The sequence below is a fragment of the Nerophis ophidion genome, linkage group LG23 (assembly GCF_033978795.1).
Source record: "Nerophis ophidion isolate RoL-2023_Sa linkage group LG23, RoL_Noph_v1.0, whole genome shotgun sequence".
Classification (NCBI taxonomy): domain Eukaryota; kingdom Metazoa; phylum Chordata; class Actinopteri; order Syngnathiformes; family Syngnathidae; genus Nerophis; species Nerophis ophidion.
The window spans coordinates 43,301,144-43,324,493 of record NC_084633.1 but is presented as its reverse complement, the minus strand read 5'-3'; the positions used below and the strand labels follow the sequence as shown (position 1 = coordinate 43,324,493).

Here is a 23,350-nt window from a genome sequence, read left to right as displayed (position 1 = left end):
AATCTGACAAAAAAGTAAAGACAAATGCTGTCTTCCTCGCTGATAAAACATGATAAAAACATGCAACTGCTAGCCCCCACTTCTCACAATGTGGCGAGGTGGAGTACTACAAGAGGCACTCTAATATGGTACTTAAATCTATATTTTTAGTCTTATTATCGAGGAATATTGAGGTCACACTTATATTAAAAAAAGTAATGTTAAAGTTTCATCCAGTATTCTGATGATGATGATGACGATGACGATGAATCTGTGTCCGAACTTAGGGTCCAAATTTTTTTAACAATGTTATTAATTCATACTTTTAATTGGAAAATAACATCAATAAAGTGCAATGGAGAAAATGTGTTGGAAAAAAAAATAAAAAATAAGATGACCTCTCTTTAACAATGGGAAAATAGAATAAAAATTTAGCAACATATATAATATTCAATAAATGCACACAACTTAAAAAGTCATTCCAGGACAACATATAAGAGTAGAAGATAAGAAGCACAACATTGAACATAAAATATACGTTCATATTAATCATGCTGTGTTTTTAAAGTACATTTAGCACAATCACCGTTTGAGTGTTTTTACATCCCTGCAGCTTCCATGACTGTTACACACTTGTGTTTACTGACCTGATACTTAAACCTGATTGTTTTATCACACAAACGGTTTCTCTCCATTGTGTGTTCTCATGTGTTTGGTCACACATTGCTTTCTGGAGAAACTCTTCTTACAAACAGGGCAAGTAAAAGGTTTCTCTCCAGTATGTATTCTCATGTGTGTGGTCATGTCAGGCTTCATGGAGAAACTCTTCTTACAAACAGAGCAAGGAAAAGGTTTCTCACCAGTGTGTGTCCTCATGTGTGTGGTCATGTGTTGCCATCTGGAGAAACTCTTCTTACAAACAGAGCAAATAAAAGGTTTCTCTCCAGTGTGTGTTCTCATGTGTGTGGTCATGTATTGCTTTCTGGAGAAACTCTTCTTGCAAACAGGGCAAGTAAAAGGTTTCTCTCCAGTATGTATTCTCATGTGTGTGGTCATGTCAGGCTTCATGGAGAAACTCTTCTTACAAACAGAGCAAGGAAAAGGTTTCTCTCCAGTGTGTGTCCTCATGTGTGTGGTCATGTGTTGCTTTCTGATGAAGCTCTTCTTACAGACAGAGCAAGTGAAAGGTTTCTCACCTGTGTGTATTTTCATGTGTAATGTCATGATACTCTTAGCGTTGAATCTTTTAGCACAAATTGAGCAAGCAAAAGGTTTCTCTCCAGTATGTGTTCTCATGTGTGTGGTCATGTCATTCTTTCTGGGGAAACTCTTCTTACAAACAGAGCAAGTAAAAGGTTTCTCTCCAGTATGTATTGTCATGTGTGTGGTCATGTATTGCTTTCTGGAGAAACTCTTCTTACAAACAGGGCAAGTATAAGGTTTCTCTCCAGTATGTGTTCTCATGTGTACTGTAAAATTACTCTTATGTCTAAAAGATTTTTCACATTCAGAGCAGTCAAAGTGTTTGTTGTTAGTGTGATGTCTCGTATCACCTTCAGAGTCATTTTTACTCTTCAAAGGTTTTTGGATGTGGTCACTGTGATCAGAAGAGTCTGACATCATGTGGTCCATGTCTGACAGTGGAGCAAAGATGCTGTCTGGTTCTGACTTTATATCATCTTCGTCATTAACCTCCTCCAACCTTGGAAGCTGCTCCCACAGTTCCTCTTCTTCCTCTATATGAGTGGGCTCGAGCTTCTTCTGTCCCACACTGGAGCTCCACTCCTGCTGCTTGGAGGGAATCTCTTCATGACTCTCTGCTGACACCTGCTGGACGTCTGCAGAACATAGAACACAAATGAGGTGTTACTTATTGAAGTTTGCAGTATTCAAACTATTCACAGGTGAGTTAGGCCAAATAGACAGCACTCCACGTTATGCATTTATTTAGTTTACCTTTTCTTTGGCCCACCCCTATAAAGTTATTCATTTTCTCCACCTACATTAAAAAGACAGCATCCATCTATATCTTGAAAAACAAAAACAATGATGTGTGTGGTGTTTGAGAACAGTTTGTAAGAGCTTGACAGTAAAACTTTTCATGAACTTTAACTCACCTTAATGTGCTGGACGTCTTTGATCATTATGATTTTGGTTTAGAGCAGGGGTCTCAAACATGCGGCCCGCGGGCAAAATTGCGTTCCGCGAAACGTTATTATGCGGCGCGCCCTTTGATGTGACAATTTTATGTTGGTGCGGCCCATGAATTTAATCTGAACGGCGCTTGATAGGTCATGCTTGCCCACGTCCCCAATTTTCCCGGGAGACCCCTGAATTTCAGGGCACCAATTCTCTCGAAGCCCCTGTCAATTTTTACCAGATCAACAATATTCAGGGAGTGCAATAAAGGCACTGCCTTTAGCGCCCCCTATATCCTGAATTGACAGCGTTCAAGCCCAATTAGAATAGAATAGAATATAATAGACTTTATTGTCATTATATTTGCATATAACGAGATTAAAGACTCCAACTTGAGTGGCGGTTGTGGGAACAAATATGGGGTGAAATAAATAACACAAGGGGTAATAAAGGAAAAACTAACAATTGAAATAAACAGACTACTATCCAATAAAAATAACAAGCAATCCTGTACAATATACAGCACACTGTAGAAATACAAAATACTGTACAATATACAGAACAAGACATGAGTACGGAAGTAATAAATAACAATCAGTATTGCACAGTAGGGTATTAGGGCATGATATTGTACAGGAGTGAATTATTATTATTATTAGAAGTTAGAGTTTAACATGGTGACAGCTCTGGAGAAGAAGCTGTCTCTGAGCCTCTTTGTTCTGGCTCTGATGCACCTGTAGCGCCTGCCTGATGGTAGCAGGTGGAACAGGTGGTAGCCAGGGTGTGTGCTGTCTTTGGTGATGGTTTTTGCTTTCTTGAGGCAACGGGAGTTATGTAAATGCTTCAGGGAGGGCAGGGGGCAGCCGATGATTTTTTGTGCAGACTTTATGACCCTCTAATTCGCCTGTTTGTCTGCTTCAGTGCAGCTGGCGTACCACACTGTTATGCAGAGTGGTCCAGAGTCCAGAAGAAAGCAAATTTTGTATTTCATTTGGAAGTCAAGGCGCTATAGTCTGGAGGAAAGCTGGAGAGGAGCAAAATCCAAGTTGCTTGAAATCCAGTGTGTTCCCACAGTCAGCAATGGTTTGGGGAGCCATGTCAGCTGCTGGTTTTTGTCCACTGTGTTTAATCAAGTCTAGAGTCAATGCAGCTGTGTACCAAGAGCACTCCATGCTTCCATCTGTTGTAAAGCTCTATGGAGATGATGACTTCATCTTCCAGCATGATCTGCCAGAACCAGCAGTAACTGGTGTACTGACCATGGCATTACTGTCCGCGATTGGCCTGCCAACTCCCCTGACCTGAACCCCTTAGAGAATTTGTGGGGTATTGTGAAGAAGAAGCTGTAAGACACCAGACCCAATAATGCAAATGAGTTTAAGGCCACTAGTGAAGCATCCTGAGCATCCATAACACCTCAGCAATGCCACAGGCCGATTGCCTCCATGCCACGCCGCATTGATGCAGTAATCCATGCGAAAGGATTCCCAACCAAGTACTTAGTGCATTATTTGACATTTTCAAATATTTGATTTTGTTTTGCTGTTATATTTTTTTTTTACTTGGTCCGAGGAAATATTCAAATTTTTTGAGATAGGATTTTTGAGTTTTCTTAAGCTGTATGCCATAATCAGCAATATTAAAATAATAAAAGGATTGCAATATTTCAGTTGATGTGTAATGCATCCAGAATGTCTGACATTTCCATGTTTTTGGTTTCATTACAGAAAATAATTTTCTGAGACAATCCTATACATATACATATACATATATATATATATATACGTATATATATATATATATACATACATAAGAGAGAGAGACATAGGTATTGTAATAACTTGAAGTAAATAATGAAGATTGAAAACCAATTACAAAAAACAGAATCCCAAACAAATTTACTAAAAGCTTACCTTTTTTAATTTGGCATAGTATGTATATATTATTAATGTTGTAAATAAACTCTTAATACATCTAGAACAGGGGTGGGCAACCCGCAGCTCCGGAGCCGCATGCAGCTCTTTGGCCACCCTGATGTAGCTCAGCTGCATAATCACCGACCCCCCTGGTTATTTCGGGAGGTTTCCTTATTTTGGTGCATCTCCCGGACATCAACCGGGGCTAATAGTCTCCGATTTTCAGTCGGACAACAATATTGAGGGTGTGCCGTGATGGCTTTACTTTTAACATCCTCTGCGAACAGAACAGAACGTGTGTCGCTTGAGGTGGGTGGGGTTGGGGGGCAGGGTTTGGTGCTAGCGGGGTGTATAATGTAGCCACGAAAAGTCACGGATGCATGGGATTATGGGTATTTGTTCTGTTCTGTTTATGTTGTGTTACTGTGAGAATGTCCTCCCGAAATGTGTTTGTCATTCTTGTATAATCTTGTATAATGTTGAGCTTACTTGGACTGTGATGAAGCTGTGAGGACTCAGGTGGTTTGTCTTCATGCTCTTCAGTCTTCACAGAGACAACAGTCAGTGGAAACTTGCTGACATCAGCCTCCTCCTGCCCTACAGGACACTCTCCCTCCTGACTGATCCACACTTCCTCCTCTTCCTCTTTCATGTGGGGGGGCTGTGGATCCTCCCCTTCCTCTTTAATGTGAGGGGGCTGCTGGACGTCTGTTGGGTAAATAAGTAAATAAGATAAAGAGAGTATAGAAATAGTTTTGAACTGACACTGTTAACACAATGACATGATTTGTGTTCTTTTGTGTATTGTGTTAAAAGTGTGTAGCAAAACAACCAATAAAAACACTGGAAATACCTACTTTTTTCCTAAAAATTATTCAAAAGTGGTAGTGAGTACACAAACAGACTCGGAAATTTGATGGGGGGCAATTTGAAAAGTTTGTATAAGTGTGAGGCAGCATTGATTGAAGCATTCTTAACTTCACTGATGTAAAGTGGGTAAATATTTAATTCTGTACACGGTCTGTTAAACCTACTCTTTATCTCTAAACTTAACCATAATATTATAATGACATTGTCATTACCATAACTTCAATATCATGGAAATAAAAAAATATATAATTCCAAAATCACAAAAAAAAAAAAAAAAACATTCATGGTATGTTTTTGTTATCATGCAACATACTTTCTTGAGGTCATTTTGTTGGCTGGGCCAAAATGAACTTTTACCAAAACATGTTTTACTATGTGCTGTTTTATGGAGTATCTCCATCAACAATTCCTCTTTAGGAATTGGAGACCATCTACGACACGCTGAAGGAAAGTCAGTCACCTTTATGTTCTTTTAATAAAACAAGTGTTGACTACTTTGGTTACTGAAAATAAATGTTTACTTTCACTTATTGATGCATGTAGGTCAGAATCATGACGTGAAATAATTAGATTTGATTACAGTATAAAATATATTTGGTGAGTGTGTGAGTTTAGTGTAAACATGTTGATACAGGTTTACATCTTCTTGGGGACTGGAACACAGATATGTCCTGAAAGGATGCACCCATTTTTAAAACCTTCACTAAGCTGTGCCACCAACATTGTCTCACTTAGCTCATTAAGCAAACTACCAGGGTGAGTGAGTCCTTTTAAACCTTCATAGACCTCCTTGTTACTTCTGACCAGTCTCAAATCACCACGAGTGGAACTACTGTATGTGGCGGCTTAAGTGATCATTCCATCATTTTCTGTACCCATGAACAACAGAACCGAGGCTAACGGCCACAAAACAAGAGAAGCTAGAATCCTCAAGACCAAGACTAGCAAGGCTTTCAATGACAAACTGCCGAAATAAGACTTGCCTCGGTACTTGCAAGTACACAGGTCTTTGGGTCAATTCCTAACCTCAGAAAAGTAAATAACTTCACACTCAAAGTGGGCGACAATATTATAACAAACAAAAATTAGATTAACTTTCTTGGCTGCATCGTAGAGACTAATCTCTCCAGTGAAAAAATGACTACTCAGGTAGTCAAAGAATCAACCGACAAATTATAATCTTACTAATGTTGTCCGATACCAATATTTTGGTACCGAGACCTGTACAAAAATGTATTTTGATACTTTTCTAAAAAAAAGGGATCACAGAAAAGTGCTTTATTGGCTTTCTTAAAATAACATTTTTTTTGGGGTACATTAAACATGTTTCCTATTGCAAGTTTGTGAACATACTGGACAACTTGTCTTTTAGTAGTAAGTATATAAAGAAAAACTCCTAATTTAGTCTGTTGACATATGCAGTAACATATTGTGTCATTTATATTCTATTATTATTAGGTCAAAATTATTAAGGACATGTGGTAAAATATGGATTATTAATTTACTTGTTCATTAACTGTAAATATCTGCTTATTTTCTGTTTTAACATGTTCTACCTACACTTCTGTTAAAATGTAATAATCACTTATGTTTCTGTTGTTTGGATACTTTACATTAGTTTTGGATGATACCATAAATGTGGGTATCAATCTGATACCAAGTAGTTACAGGATCATATATTGGTCATATTCAAAGTCCTCATGTGTCCAGTGACATATTTCCTGAGTTTATAAACATAATATAAATAAATACAAATAAAAAAACGGAAGAAGATGTGATGGCAAAACATTTTGATGTAAACATAGAAGTAGTACTTTTTAGAGGCGGTTTAGTACCGAATATGATTAATGCAGTTGAGATGGGGTCCAACACCCCCCGCGACCCCAAACGTGACAAGCAGTAGAAAATGGATGGATGGATAGTATCACGGTACTTTACCAATACCGGCATTCCATTCACCCTTACTTCTTATATAGTAGGATCACCCCGCTGGTGGGTAGAAATACACTTAAGACTCTAACACAAGCACTCATTTAAAGGCCTACTGAAAGCCACTACTAGCGACCACACAGTCTGATAGTTTATATATCAATGATGAAATATTAACATTGCAACACATGCCAATACGGACGGTTTAGTTTACTAAATTGCAATTTTAAATTTCCTGCGGAGTTTATTGGTGAAAACGTCAAGGAAATATTAGCGGTGCACCACACACAGCTAAAAGTTGTCTGCTTTAACGGCATAATTACACAGTATTTTGGACATGTGTGTTGCTGAATCTTTTGCAATTTGTTCAATTAATAATGGAGAAGTCAAAGTAGAAAGATGGAGTTGGGAAGCTTTAACCTTTAGCCACACAAACACACGGTGATTCCTTGTTTAAAATTCCCGGAGGTGAAACTTTACTATGGATCAGAGCGGTCAAGCAAACATGGATCCCGACCAAATGTCAACCAGCAGGTTTCGGTGAGAAAATTGTGGTTAAAAAGTCACTTCTTACCGGAGATCAGCTGAGCTTGTGCCGTCCATAAAGCTGCCGTCGACTTCCCTCAGAGACTGGCCTCAAGACACCCGTGGACACACCCCTCCAACTATCAGGTAATATTAAACTCACTAATACGTCACTTCCTGTTCACGAGAAAGGACACAAAAGAAAAAGGCTCCGCTTTTGCTACCGGACTTTTTATTTATTCTGAAGATTTTGACCACTGATTTGCGATCACAGCCACAGGAGAGTCACCTGGCATCCTTGACCTCATTTTGGTCAGTTGTGAGGCACTGATACGCTGAAATGAGGCAAGTTGGAAGAGCCGTTTGCCTCAAGCCATCGGCGCCTTACCGCAGCTCAAAGCGGTTGCCTAGCAACCAAAAGCTACGGCGAGTTTACAGCTGTTTTAAAGTGCTTCCAACGTCGCAGTGTTATAAGTTGACAGACTAACACCTGAAATCGATCTGTGAACAACGCAATGCACGCATTGTTGGAACAAACAAGTTAAACGTGCTGCAAGTTGCTAAAGTAACTGCCGTTTAAGACACAAGAGGCAATGACGTCATCGATCTGCCACAATGCCAAAAGTTAAAGAGAAGACTGAAACCCAAAACCTTCGGTGTCAGCCGACACAGGACACAACTGGGACCAAGATTTGAGACTGGAAACAGGACATGATGGGAATCAAGAAGGAGTACTACTAAAAATACTCAATGAATTAAAAGAAGATTGGAAAGAAATGAAAGAAGAAATGAAAGAAATAAAAAAAGCAATGGAAGAACACAAATAAGATGTGAAAAGTCTGCAAACTCAAATCATCACCAGAAAAAATGAAGTCTCTGATATGTGCCAACAATTGAAGACCTTTCAAGAAGATATGCGCCACCAAATGAAGACCCTTCAAGAAGACAACTCCATGCTGTGGAATATCATAGATGAAATGGAGCAGGATAAACGAATGAATGATATCATGGTGACAGGGCACCGAATTAAACCAAGATCCTATGCAAAGGCTGTGAATAATGAAGGTGAACCAGATGAAATGGACCTTGTCTCGGCAGAACAGCAAGTGGTCAACTTTCTGCAATCAAAGGAAATTGAAATCGACATTATTACCATCGAAACATGCATCCCACTGAACAGAAGAGACAACAACGCCACTCCAGTCGTGCTCGTGAAACTCGTAAACAGAACATCTACAATGGCATTGCTGAGACAGGGAAAGAAGCTGAAGGGAACAAATGTGTACATGAATGAGCATCTCACTAAACATAATGCTGGAATCGCCAAGAAAGCACGCAACTTGAGAAAGCAGGGAAAAATCCAGGGAACTTGGAGCGCCAACTGTAAAATCTACATCGAGCTGGATGGAGGTCCAGAAGCAAGAGTAATTGTTGTCAATGACATCAAAGACCTGGACAAATTTGAAGTTTACACAGCTTCCACAACAACGATGATAATGGACTCTGACAGAAAACAAGCACCTAAATTCAACATCAACACTACTACGCTGCAAGGGACGACTAAAAAAGAAGACCTAGATTCAGGACTGCATCCATCTACACTTATAGACATTATTGAAACGACATCAAAGATTGTTGAGCAAGGAAATATGGAACTACAAAACTTCTGCAACAAAGAGCACAAAAACAAGGATTTGGAAAACGATATAGATCCAGATACAATTTTTTTCCCCCACATTAGTAATAATTGTTTTTATTACAAAGATGAGCAATACAATAGCATCCTTAAAAGTGATAACAAATTGTCAATTGTTCATTTTAATAGCAGAAGCTTGTATGCAAACTACAACAACATTAAGAACTTTTTGAAATACATCAAAAAACCCTTCAAAGTGATCGCCGTCACAGAAACATGGATTGATGATAAAAAAAGGAATAGATTTTGATCTGGAAAGATATGAACTAAACTACATCAACAGAGCCAACAAAAATGAAGGAGGAGTAGTTGTGTATGTGATGAAGAACCCGAACCTCAAAGTGGTAAAAAACATGTCATTTGCTATAGATAATATCTTAGAATGTATTACCATTGTAATATGTCAGGAAAATAGCAAAAACATAGTAATCAGTTGTATATATAGATCACCTAAGTCAAGTATAGAAACATTTGAAGAATGGATCAAGGCAACTTACATGGACAATGGTCAAAAAATAATTTTCTTATGCGGTGACTTTAACATTGACTTATTGAACCCTAACAAGCAAAGGTCTATTGATGACTTCATTGATACAATGTACAGCATCAGTTTATATCCTAAAATCACAAAGCCAAGCAGCATCACAGGACACTGTGCCACACTTATTGATCATATCTTTACCAATGATTTTGATAATAACACCACAAGTGGTCTACTTATAACCAACAATTGTGATCATCTGCCAGTTTTTACAATATATGATGGAAACTGCAAAAGAACATGGAAGACAAAAGGACATTTCAAAGACTGTGCACAGAGAAGAGGATGATTGCTTTCAAAATGGAGCAACAAAAGCAGGATTGGGACAATGTGTACAATGAAGAAGAGGTTGATGAAGCATACGAACATTTCTTAAACAAGTTCATAATACTTTATGACAAACATTGTCCATGGAGACAACTCAGTAGTAAACTTAGAAAGAATAATCAACCATGGATGACAAAAGGATTAAACAATGCTTGTAAGAAGAAGAATACGCTATATAGAAAATGTATAGTACAAAGAACTACAGAGGCAGAAGTTAAGTACAAAAAGTATAAAAACAAGTTAACAAACATACTACGATCATGTAGAAAAGAATATTACATAAGAGCAACATGGGGCATTCTCAATAGCATTATTAAAAATGGCACTAAGAGGGATTACCCCCAATACTTCTTAGATCAGGAGTGTCAAACTCAAATACAGAGTGGGCCAAAATTTAAAACTGAACAAATCCGCGGGCCAAGGTTGAACACATTGCCTTTTAATAGGGACCCAAACAAGTTTTGCAATGAATATTAAACAAGCAAGGCTTAAATATGGCAGCATGGTGGAACAGGGGTTAGTGCATCTGCCTCACAATACGAAGGTCCTGAGTAATCCTGGGTTCTTTCTGTGTGGAGTTTGCATGTTCTCCCTGTGACTGCGTGGGTTCCCTCCGGGTACTCAGGCTTCCTCCCATGGAACAGGCAGAGCTTATATAACGTAATAGTGCAAAATCAACTTTTAAAAAACAAAGGAAAAAACATCAGTGGTATATTAAATAGAATTTAACTTAAAAAATGTATCCCTCTTTTCTATTTGCAGCCTTCTGAGGTAAATACCAACATTAACTTTTTCCACAGGCTAATAAATTTGAAAATAAAATTAAAATGAGGTGGGCGGGGATTTGGTGGTATATTGTAGAGTTGGTGCTGCAAAGGGTTCTTGGTATTTGTTCTGTTGTGTTTATGTTGTGTTACGGTGCGGGTGTTCTCCCGAAATATGTTTTGTTATTCTTGTTTGGTGTGGGTTCACAGTGTGGCGCATATTTGTAACAGTGTTAAAGTTGTTTATACGGCCACCCTCAGTGTGACCTGTATGGCTGTTGGCCAAGTATGTGTGTGTGAAAGCCGCATATATTATGTGACTTGGCCAGCACGCTGTTTATATGGAGGAAAAGAGGACATGACGGCATGTTGTAGAGGACGCTAAAGGCATCGCCTTTAAAGCACGCTACCAATATTGTTGTCCGGGTGCAAATCAGGAAAATGGTTGCCCAGAGAGATTTTCGAGAAGGGCACTAAACTTCGGGAGTCTCCCGGGAAAATCGGGAGGGTTGGCAAGTATGAGTATTAGCGGTGAATGTGGTGTTACCGGCGGGCCAGCTCTAATGTTAATTTGATATTGCCTCAAGGGCCAAATGAAATTAAACGGCGGGCCAATGTTTGGCCCGCGGGCCAGAGTTTCACACCCATGTCTTAGATGGAAATAAACATAATGACAACATAAAGGAAGTAGTCGAAAGCTTTAATAACTACTTTGTAAATATTGGACCAAAATTGGAAGAAAGGATTCCAGACCCAGTTTCAATTGAGGACTATAATGATACCATAGAGCGAAATCCCAACTCCATGTTCCTCAGAAATGTGACACAGGAGGAAATAGTTGAAATCGTGAAAAAATGTAAATCAAAGTCTTCAACTGATTGTAATGGAATTGATATGGATACGATAAAAAAGGTTATTGATGAGATCTCAGGACCATTAATGTATATTAGTAACCTATCATTTCAAACAGGTACATTTCCAAACAAAATGAAAATAGCTAAAGTTGCACCAATTTATAAGACTGGAGATAAACATCTATTTACAAATTATAGACCTGTTTCTTTACTTCCACAAATTTCTAAAATCATTGAAAAACTGTTCAATAAAAGATTAGAGAGTTTCATAAATAAAAATAGAATACTCGAAGAGAACCAATATGGATACAGAGCAAATGTTTCAACTTCAAAGGCTTTAATTGAAATCACAGAAGAAATTACCAATGCAATAGATAGTAAAAAATGTGCAGCAGCAGTGTTTATGGATCTAACTAAAGCATTTGACACAATTAATCACAATATTTTAATCAAAAAACTGGAACGATATGGCATCAGAGGGTTAGTCTTCAATTGGATAAGAAGTTATCTAACGAACAGGAAACAATACGTGAAACTAGGCGAACACACTTCTACAACACTAAATATATCCTGTGGTGTACCTCAGGGATCAATACTAGAACCTAAATTATTCAATCTCTATATAAATGACGTTTGTAAAGTTACAAGAGATGTAAAGTTAGTATTATTTGCGGATGAAACAACAGCGTTTTGTTCAGGAGAGAACACACAGAAGATAATACAAATAATAACAGAAGAAATGAACAAATTAAAAAAATGGTTTGACAAAAACAGACTATCATTGAATCTCAGTAAAACTAAAATAATGCTATTTGGTAACAGTAGAAAAGAAGTGTCAAACACAAATACAAATAGACGGAATAGAAATTGAAAGAGTAAATGAAACCAAATTTCTAGGTATAATGATTGATGATAAACTGAACTGGAAATCTCATGTAAAAAATATACAACATAAAAGTAACAAGAAATACGTCAATAATGTATAAAGCCAAAATATGTTCTGGACCAAAAATCACTTCATATTCTCTTTCTGCTCACTAGTGTTACCATATCTGAGTTACTGTGTAGAAATATGGGGAAATAACTACAAAAGTACACTTCATTCATTAACTGTGTTACAAAAAAGATCAGTTAGAATAATACATCATGTTGGATATAGACAACATACAAACCCTTTATTTATTGAATCAAAGATACTGAAATTCCACCACATAGTGAAATTGCAAACAGATAAAATTATACACAAAGCAAACTATAACCTGCTTCCCAAGAATATACAACGATTCTTCTCAACAAAAGAGAAATATAATCTTAGAGCAAAATGTAATTTAAAACATTTGTATGCACGTACAACACTTAAGACCTTCAGTATATCAGTATGTGGAATTAAATGATGGAATGGATTAAGCAAAGCAATCAAACAATGTACTAATATCATCCACTTCAAGAAACTCTTCAAACCTAAAGTGTTTACAAAGTAGAAAGAAAAAGAACCATGATAATAAACATTCTGATTTTATTCACCCATTCATTCTCAAAATAATCGTACTTATCTCATCGTATGGAATAAAACTTACTTCACCAATTATTTATTTATTTTTATTGTGATTACTTATTACTTATGGAGTATACATTGTGAATACATTGAGAACAGGAAGTGAACAAAAGTTTTAGCAACTGTTATGTAAAGAAAAGGGGTAAGCTCTGCTTCTTCCTACTCCTTTTCGAACATGTTGAAAAGAGAAACTGGAAATTGTGATGTATCATGTTGTATGTGTGATGTATCATGTCATATGTGTGATGTATCATGTTGTATGTGTGATGTATCATGTTGTATACATGCATGTGTGATGTATCATGTTGTATGTGTGATGTATCATGTTGTATGTGTGATATATCATGTTGTATGCATGCATGTGTGATGTATCATGTTGTATGTGTGATGTATCATGTTGTATACATGCATGTGTGATGTATCATGTTGTATGTGTGATGTATCATGTTGTATGTGTGATGTATCATGTTGTATACATGCATGTGTGATGTATCATGTTGTATGTGTGATGTATCATGTTGTATGCTTGCATGTTCCAAATAAACTCAAACTCAACTCACTAAAACACTAGCAACACAATAGAAAGATAAGGGATTTCCCAGAATTATCCTAGTAAATGTGTCTAAAAACATCTGAATCAGTCCCAATGCAATAACCTTTTTTTTTTAACTTGATTTTTTTTTTTTCTTTTCTAGTCCGTCGCTATCAATATCCTCAAACACAAATCTTTCATCCTCGCTCATATTAATGGGGAAATTGTCATTTTCTCAGTCCGAACAGCTCTTGCTGCTGGAGGCTCCCAGTAAAAAGAGTGTGAGGTTGTGAGGAGCCCCCACACTTGTGACATCATTGTCTGCGACATCCGGTAAAGGCAAGGCTTTTTTGTCAGCACCAAAAGTTGCGAACTTTATCGTGGATGTTCTCTACTAAATTCTTTCAGCAAAAATATGTCAATATCGCAAAATGATCAAGTATGACACAGAATGGACCTGCTATCCCCGTTTGAATAAGAAAATCTCATTTCAGTAGGCTTTTAACCCCACTTTGACTACGGAGTTCATGTTTGGTACCGTGAGGCCTTAAAAGCCCTGAAAAACAAACTCCAGACAGCCCAAAACCAAATGATTGGGCTTCTGCTTAACCGTCCATCTCGGGCTCACCTTTCAGCCAACCATTTCCTTAACATGGGGAGGCTCTTGGTGGCCGACAGAGTACATCTTCTTGCAGTTGGTCTGGTGTACAAGATACACCATACCACTAAAATACCCATGTACCTGTCTAGATACTTCAAAATATATTCACCATTATAACACCAGAGGTAGTTGTACAAATCACATTCAACCTAGATCTCACTCCAAAAAAGGTTCTAATGTGTTTGCCTGCCATACCACCAACATGTGGAAGTCCCTATCAAAAAGAAACATATTACTGCTTGCGGCTACTCGTAACTGGGAATAAACATAGCCTTTTATCTATTTGAAATTATATTTGCATGTATTTTCTTGCAGTATATTTGTATTTTAAATGGTACTTTCTACATAGTACTGTGTGAGTTCAAATATATATTTCAACTGAAAGCATCTCAGGCTTTCTTGTAGCAGTGAATGTGTACCGTGATGAAAGTGTACCCTTTCCTATGCAAACTTCTCATAACTCCTTCAATCAATCAATCACACATTGTTACAAACTGAGAGGAACATCAACCTCAAACTGTCCCCTTTTCGTGAAGAATCTAAGTCAGGGGTCTCAAACTCAATTTACCTGGGGGCCACTGGATGCAGAAACCGGGTGAGGCTGGGCTGCAAGAAAACATTTCTTAAAAAATCCAACATGCACTTTTTAATGAATTCACCTTCTTTGAATGGCTTTCCCGCCCTCGTAACATACTTGCCAACTGTGGCGATCTCTCCGGGAAACACCCGAATATCAGTGCCCCTCCCGACAATCCCCCGGGGCAAGCATTCTCCCGGTTTTAACCTGGACAACAATATTAAGGGCGTGTCGCGATGTCACAGTCTTTAGCGTCCTCTACAACCTGCCGTCTCGTCCGCCTTTCCACCATGGCGCACATTAGTAACAGTGTTAAAGTTGTTTATACGGCCACCCTCAGTGTGACCTGTATGGCTGTTGATCAACTATGTCTTGCAGTTGTTTACTGCATCTACAGAAGCCAAATACGGCATGTGGCTGGGCTGGCACGCTGTTTGTACAGGTTGTAGAGGATGCTAAAAGCAGTTCCTCCACGGTGCCCCCTTAATATTGTTATTTTGGATGAAATTCGGGAGAATGATTACCTCAGGAGGGGCACTGAAGAATTGGGAGTCTCCCGGAAGAATCAAGAGTATGCAAGTACACCGCTGTTAGGCGCCGTTCATATAAAACACGCGGGCCGCACTAACATTAATTTTTCATATTAATCAATCAATCAATCAATCAATGTTTATTTATATAGCCCCAAATCACAAATGTCTCAAAGGACTGCACAAATCATTACGACTACAACATCCTCGGAAGAACCCACAAAAGGGCAAGGAAAACTCACACCCAGTGGGCAGGGAGAATTCACATCCAGTGGGACGCCAGTGACAATGCTGACTATGAGAAACCTTGGAAAGGACCTCAGATGTGGGCAACCCCCCCCTCTAGGGGACCAAAAGCAATGGATGTGGAGCGGGTCTAACATGATACTGTGAAAGTTCAATCCATGGTGGCTCCAACACAGCCGCAAGAGTTCAGTTCAAAACGGATCCAAGACAGCAGCGAGAGTCCCGTCCACAGGAGACCATCTCAAGCGGATCAGCAGCGTAGAGATGTCCCCAACCGATACAGGCGAGCGGTCCATCCTGGGTCCCGACGAGCGGTCCATCCTGGGTCTCGACTCTGGACAGCCAGCACTTCATCCATGGTTATCGGACCGGACCCCCTCCACAAGGGAGGGGGGGACATAGGAGAAAGAAAAGAAGCGGCAGATCAACTGGTCTAAAAAGGAGGTCTATTTAAAGGCTAGAGTATACAGATGAGTTTTAAGGTGAGACTTAAATGCTTCTACTGAGGTAGCATCTCGAACTGTTACCGGGAGGGCATTCCAGAGTACTGGAGCCCGAACGGGTGCGGGCCGCAAAATAACGTCTCGCGTGCCGTGTTTGAGATCCCTGATCTAAATCAAAGCATTGCATCATCCCCACAAGACAAAGCATCTTCCTACTGAAGAAGTGTTAATAATGAAATGTAAAGTTAGTAAAGATGTGAGAGTAAGAAGTAAACAAACCTGTTCTGTGTAACACAACTTGACGTTTCTTGAAAACAGCGTCCAGTAGTTGATGTTGTCGCTCCTTCTCCTCTTTTGTAAGACAAAGTTCCTCCTCATACTTTGCTATAGTTCTTTCGCACATTTTCACACAATCACAACACTTTTCTCACACATTTGATCTCTACTTAGCGACGTGTTGATAACGTCCGCGTCTCTTTGTTAGCAGCTAACAAGCTAAGCTAACTAGCGAGCTAAGCTAACTAACAAGCAAAGATAGCACGAGAAGCGGCACAGTGCTTCTAGCGCATCGATACGACTTTATCCTTAAAGAAAGAATCAAAGATGTATTTTATACGACGTAAATATTTCAAACTGGATAACAAATAATAAGACTGTCTTTCTCCGTCCATGTGCTGCACACTTGACGTTACAAGGCAGTACTGCTCTCTTCTGCTGCTTTCCGTTTACACCGGAAGCTGGGAATGACGTCACAGCCGAGTTAACGAAGAGGTAGCTCTATATAAGATATTGCCTGCTGTCACTGTTACCATGCTTTTATAACCTGTAATATTTATTTGAACAGCAATGTGATACAAACGAGTGTCTTGTTTTTCAAAAATAAATTCAAAGTATATCAAACACAGCTTTAATGTTGGGGTTCAGTGGCGCCCCCGTGCGACATTCATTGCAATGACAAGAGTGAAAGTGCTAGAAATTGTAGCGATATTACTGCCTGATTCCACGTGTTTTTATTGTGGTTCCCTTTTACTCCTAGATAATCTATGTTCATACAAAACATTGATAAAACATTCAAATATCACAGAACGTGATGTCGCACGAACCAGAGGTGTGGACTCGAGTCACATGAATTGGACTCGAGTCGGACTCGAGTCATAAATTTGATGACTTTAGACTCGACTTGACCACATTTAAAAAGACTTGCAACTCGACTTAGACTTTAACATCAATGACTTGTGACTTGACATGACTTGCTACTTTCCCCGAAACCCAAAGATTAAAAAGTTATTCAGGAGCGCTCCGTATCTTTCATTTAGTATTTGTGTGTGTCTGCGTGTTGTTCCCGTCAGCTTGTATGCTCTCAGTACAACAGCCAATCACATTGCAGGTCAGCTTGTATGCTCTCAGTACAACAGCCAATCACATTGCAGGTCAGCTTGTATGCTCTCAGTACAACAGCCAATCACATTAGTACTGTTGTTTTGCTCCCACAGCACTCATCCAATCACATTGCAGGTCAGCTTGTATGCTCAGTACAACAGCCAATCACATTGCAGGTCAGCTTGTATGCTCTCAGTACAACAGCCAATCACATTGCAAGTCAGCTTGTATGCTCTCAGTACAACAGCCAATCACATTGCAGGTCAGCTTGTATGCTCTCAGTACAACAGCCAATCACATTAGTACTGTTGTTTTGCTCCCACAGCACTCATCCAATCACATTGCAGGTCAGCTTGTATGCTCAGTACAACAGCCAATCACATTGCAGGTCAGCTTGTATGCTCTCAGTACAACAGCCAATCACATTGCAAGTCAGCTTGTATGCTCTCAGTACAACAGCCAATCACATTGCAGGTCAGCTTGTATGCTCTCAGTACAACAGCCAATCACATTAGTACTGTTGTTTTGCTCCCACAGCACTCATCCAATCACATTGCAGGTCAGCTTGTATGCTCTCAGTACAACAGCCAATCACATTGCAGGTCAGCTTGTATGCTCTCAGTACAACAGCCAATCAAATTAGTACTGTTGTTTTGCTCCCACAGCACTCATCCAATCACATTGCAGGTCAGCTTGTATGCTCTCAGTACAACAGCCAATCACATTAGTACTGTTGTTTTGCTCCCACAGCACTCATCCAATCACATTGCAGGTCAGCTTGTACGCTCTCAGTACAACATCCAATCACATTAGTACTGTTGTTTTGCTCCCACAGCACTCATCCAATCACATTGCAGGTCAGGTTGTATGCTCTCAGTACAACAGCCAATCACATTGCAGGTCAGCTTGTATGCTCTCAGTACAACAGCCAATCACATTGCAAGTCAGCTTGTATGCTCTCAGTACAACAGCCAATCACATTGCAGGTCAGCTTGTATGCTCTCAGTACAACAGCCAATCACATTGCAGGTCAGCTTGTATGCTCTCAGTACAACAGCCAATCACATTAGTACTGTTGTTTTGCTCCCACAGCACTCATCCAATCAAATTGCAGGAAAACCAAGGAAGAATAATTCTTAAACAACGCGCCATTGAGAAAAAAAATATGCCAACGTTGGTTTCGTCCGGGTATAAAAACTACGACTTGGTCAACAAAAAACGAATTGCCGTATGCAAAACATGCAGTTCGAATATGTAGACGCAACAACTTCCAATTTCGTTCGACATTTGAAGATGCACAAAGAAGGGTAAGTTTTGATTGTAAGCTAAAGTTTATTGGCTGAGTAATGTGACTTTTATTTGCTGTGTAGTTAAATGAGTGAGGCTGTAAACTCACTGCTAACGTTATAACCATAGTCATCTTATAAGTAGACGCGGTATAGAGCACTTCTGCTACTGGCGCTGAGGAGACGAGACGCGCGTCGCCATCTTGGAGTGGTGATCCGCTTCACTCAGTGCAATTAATTTGTCAGGAGCAATGAACAGTCGGCCTCCATCTTGGAGTGGTGATCCGCTCCACTCAGTGCAATTAATTTGGCAGGAGCAATGAACAGTCGGCCTCCATCTTGGAGTGGTGATCCGCTTCACTCAGTGCAATTAATTTGGCAGGAGCAATGAACAGTCGGCCTCCATCTTGGAGTGGTGATCCGCTCCACTCAGTGCAATTAATTTGGCAGGAGCAATGAACAGTCGGCCTCCATCTTGGAGTGGTGATCCGCTCCACTCAGTGCAATTAATTTGGCAGGAGCAATGAACAGTCGGCGCATTTAATTAATCTTACCTCACTAAAAACCACTGATTTTCGTCATACGTGTAACTATGATAAAAGGACACATGTTTTGGTGTGTTTTATTATTCATAGTTTGCTTAACAGTAACAGAATATTTGTATATGCTATAAGTGACCAGACGTCCAAGATCAATACTGGGAATATAATCCCAGAGAAGGGGAAAAAAACATATGCATGTACATATGTATATACATGCATATGTTCTACATAAAAAAATGTATGAATACATTAGATATCTATGTATCTTACGGACCTATAGACTATCTCTGTTGCTGCAGCAGCAGGGAGTTCATTCTGTCTTGGCATTTTGTATTGATATTCTATTATATTCTTCCCCTAAATGATCATGTTTTCAGTGATTGTTTTATATGTATTTTTTATGTATGTCACTTTGGATAAATGCGTCTGCCAAATACTTCAACATAAACATATATTAACACGCCGAGTCATACCAAAGACTATAAAAATGGGACTCATTACCTCCCTGCTTGGCACTCAGCATCAAGGGTTGGAATTGGGGGTTAAATCGCCCAAAATGTTTCCCGGGCGCCCACTGCACCCCTAACCTCCCAGGGGGTGAACAAGGGGATGGGTCAAATGCGGAAGACAGATTTCACCATACCTAGTGTGTGTGTGACAATCATTGCTACTTTAACTTTAACCTGTAAGTTTTTATATCAGCTAAAACCACCAATCTGTTTGACTGGATTCAGAATAAAACTAAATTCTGTTGTACCCAACAATGTTAGTATTTGAATATTGTTACTTGAAAACTTATTCCTGGTTACATACATACTGTTAAGAAAGTATTGTCTTAGATTTTGCCTAAAATGAGAATGCATCATAATCATTGGCAACTGGTGAATTTTGTTTTAGGTGGGGCTGAAAGTTTGTAAAGCAAATACCTGTAGGGGCGTCATCCTCCTCCAGAAGATTTCTTTGTTATTTTCACATACAAATATTGAAGATCTTTGCTCCTTCACAACTCTGTTGTAATATTCTTTTCACAAAATACAACCATCCATCCATCCATTTTCTACTGCTTATTCCCTTTGGGTAGCGGGGGGCACTGGTGCCTATCTCAGCTACAATCAGGCGGAAGGCAATAGTACGTTAATGTTAAATCTTACTTGTGAAAAGTAATCCCCCAATTCCTATTTTCAACAGTCCGCTAATATTAACAGGAAAACGCTGAACACCGCCCGGCCTCTTTGTTTTCTACCTGTCAACTGTCAGTTTAAGCTGCTCGCCAGCTCCTCATCACCACTTCAAGATGGCGGCCAAATTGCTCGCGTCACAGCAGCCAATGCGGCGTCTACTTATAAGATGTCTCTGGTTATAACGTCATTGCAAACACGACAATCTGTTGCATTCACTGCAGTTTGCTACCATATTCATACTTTTTGTAAAGTGATTTTTTTCAAGCAGGGTTGCATGAGGTACCTACACATAGTGTTACGTTAGTCAGTGTATCACAAACTGTAACGTAAGGTTATACGGTGGTCAGCAGCACCGCATATTTTAGCCACCTACAAAAAGACAAACATAGTCAAATAAAGGTCAGTTAAAATGTACCCTATATTAAGAATATGTGTACAGATTGCTTTTGCATAGGGCCCTGAAATCTAAACAGTACATTGTTCATTGTTATTTTCATGTATTTGTTATGTTTTTCATGTGTACGCAGACATAAACACACAAACAGAATGAGATGAGATCAATGACATAAGGTAAGAACAGGATAGAAACTGCTGTGGAACTAACTAGCTACAATGCAATATGACATGGAAATACAATGTTAACACTTTGTTTACAAATAAGTACAGTTCAACTTGTTTTTCCAAATGTGTTTATTCTGTAAAGCAATGAGTTAAATGTTTAAAATGACTGGTTAATAGTGTTATTATGAATTGCAAGGTCAGCACTATTTTTTTTCCTGCAATTTCAAATGCACTTGGTTTTAATAAATAAATACAGCATTTTAAAAACATACATAATCTGTGTAAATGTATTAGTCTGTGATTAAAATGACCTGAAAGGACTCGAAACTCAAAATGCAGGACTTGGGACTTGACTTGAGACTTTCCAGTCTTGACTTTGGACTTGACTCGGGACTTGCCTGTCTTGACTCGAGAGTTGAGGGCAAAGACTTGAGACTTACTTGTGACTTGCAAAACAATGACTTGGTCCCACCTCTGGCATGAACTCTGACATAAAACCAATTGTAAGTCCAGGAAGTGACGTACTCTTCGCGCATGCGTGGATCGATCGTGTCGTGAATTTATATCAATTTTTAAAAAGTGTGAAACATTTGCTCTCATACACAAAAGTGTCTTTCTTAAAGTGAAATCCAAATTCTAACATTGTGTTAATGATTTGAATTTATTAATTCAATCTTGGAAGATTGTACAAAATAGAAAAAGCCCTTATTATATTTACTGAAATAATTTAAGTGTATCATTTATTTATATATATTTTATTTTAATCTTATTCGAATGGTCTCTCATATTTACTTTTACTTTCTTTAACGGGTTTTGTTTGTAAGAGGATTGGATTTAATGTGATGTTTTTTATATTGCTGAGTAAAATATTGAAAAAACATTGACTCATATTGTATTGAAAGTACCTTAATGTGTCCAAACATTGTTTATGTGTGTTTAATTGTTCAATAACAAAATAAAATAAATACTCAGAAGTAGAACTGGTTAGCAAATAAACTCTTATTTTAACATAAATAATGTTGAAGTCATATTACATGACATTATACAAATATGTATATTAAATATAATTTGAATAGTTGGCAAGTAAACAAAATGCATTTGCCATACCTAATTGTATTATATCAATTATAACTCAACCGCACACATTACAACATGTATTCACACTTTGTTGTGTGAAAATATTTTACACAAACTTACATTCAATTATAGTAATGATTATAATATAATAAGATATATAACAATGTGTGTTCTGGATCTAAATTAATGCATGGAAAATAAATTGATAAACAATCAATCTTTTTAGCGAGGTGGCATCTTTTTTACCTGGAAACTTATCTACTTAAGTGTGCAAATAAAGTCTTACGTATTACTTGTATTACATTTGAATAGAACCTTATTGAGCATATTAACAAGATTCTGTTAGAAAATGTGTTGAGTATGAAAAATGTCATTTTGAATTTGCGTACAGGATGTAGAATGACAATGATCTTCACCCACCATAAAACAAATCAGGAAGATTGGAGCATGTGGAAGGAAGTTATGACTGTTATCATTTTCCACCACAAGGGGGCGATGTTGGTGTCGATATCAATGACTAGACGATCAGACCCCGACCTAAAGGCCTACTGAAAGCCACTACTAGCCACCACACAGTCTGATAGTTTATATATCAATGATGAAATATTAACATTGCAACACATGCCAATACGGCCGCTTTAGTTTACTAAATTGCAATTTTACATTTGCGGAATGATGACGTATACGCGTTACGTTAAGGACTGTAAGGAAATATTAGCGCAGCGCACACACACAGCTAAAAGTTGTCTGCTTTAATCGCATGATTACAGATAATTTTGGACATCTGTGTTGCTGAATCTTTTGCAATTTGTTCATTTAATAATGGAGTCTATAGAGAAGAATGCTGTTGGTGGAAAGCGGTGGATTGCAGCTGTCTTTAGCACCGAGACACAGCCGGTGTTTCTTTGTTTGTTGTGAAGCAGAGCGGTCAAGTGAACATGTTTTCTCTACGTCGACCAGCAAGTTTTTGGATGGGAAAATTGTGATATATATCTTACTGAAGACATCAGTGGATTATTTGTCGTCCTGCAGCAGCTGTGAGCCTGGCTCCTCGGCTTCTCTCTTAGACTCGAGGTATGCCTTTACAATCTTTAAAACCTCACTAAAACACTATTAAAACAATAAGCAGATAAGGGATCTTCCAGAATTATCCTAGTAAATGTGTCTAATTACATCTGAAACGCTCACACTGCCATCGCCCGGAGCTGGTTCGCAGCCGAGTGTGAAGCGACCGGAATG

At 38.7% G+C, this 23,350-nt stretch overlaps 1 protein-coding gene across 3 annotated transcripts in view; it reads right to left on the bottom strand.

Moving 5' to 3' along the window:
• The window catches only part of LOC133541361 (gastrula zinc finger protein XlCGF57.1-like), a 48,335-nt gene that overhangs the window by 5,413 nt on the left and 19,572 nt on the right, over window positions 1-23,350 (bottom strand). Inside the window, exons 1-3 of one of the 3 annotated variants that reach the window (XM_061884749.1) lie at window positions 16,364-16,826; window positions 4,524-4,742; window positions 383-1,817 (exon numbers count right to left, since the gene is read on the bottom strand). In XM_061884749.1, the coding sequence (XP_061740733.1) occupies window positions 652-1,817; window positions 4,524-4,742; window positions 16,364-16,487 (1,509 nt within the window). In that variant the 5' untranslated portion in view covers window positions 16,488-16,826 and the 3' untranslated portion in view covers window positions 383-651. Of the gene's footprint in view, window positions 1-382; window positions 1,818-4,523; window positions 4,743-16,363; window positions 16,827-23,350 lie in introns of those variants that run through there. The other 2 variants (XM_061884747.1, XM_061884750.1) reach the window with 2 other exon arrangements.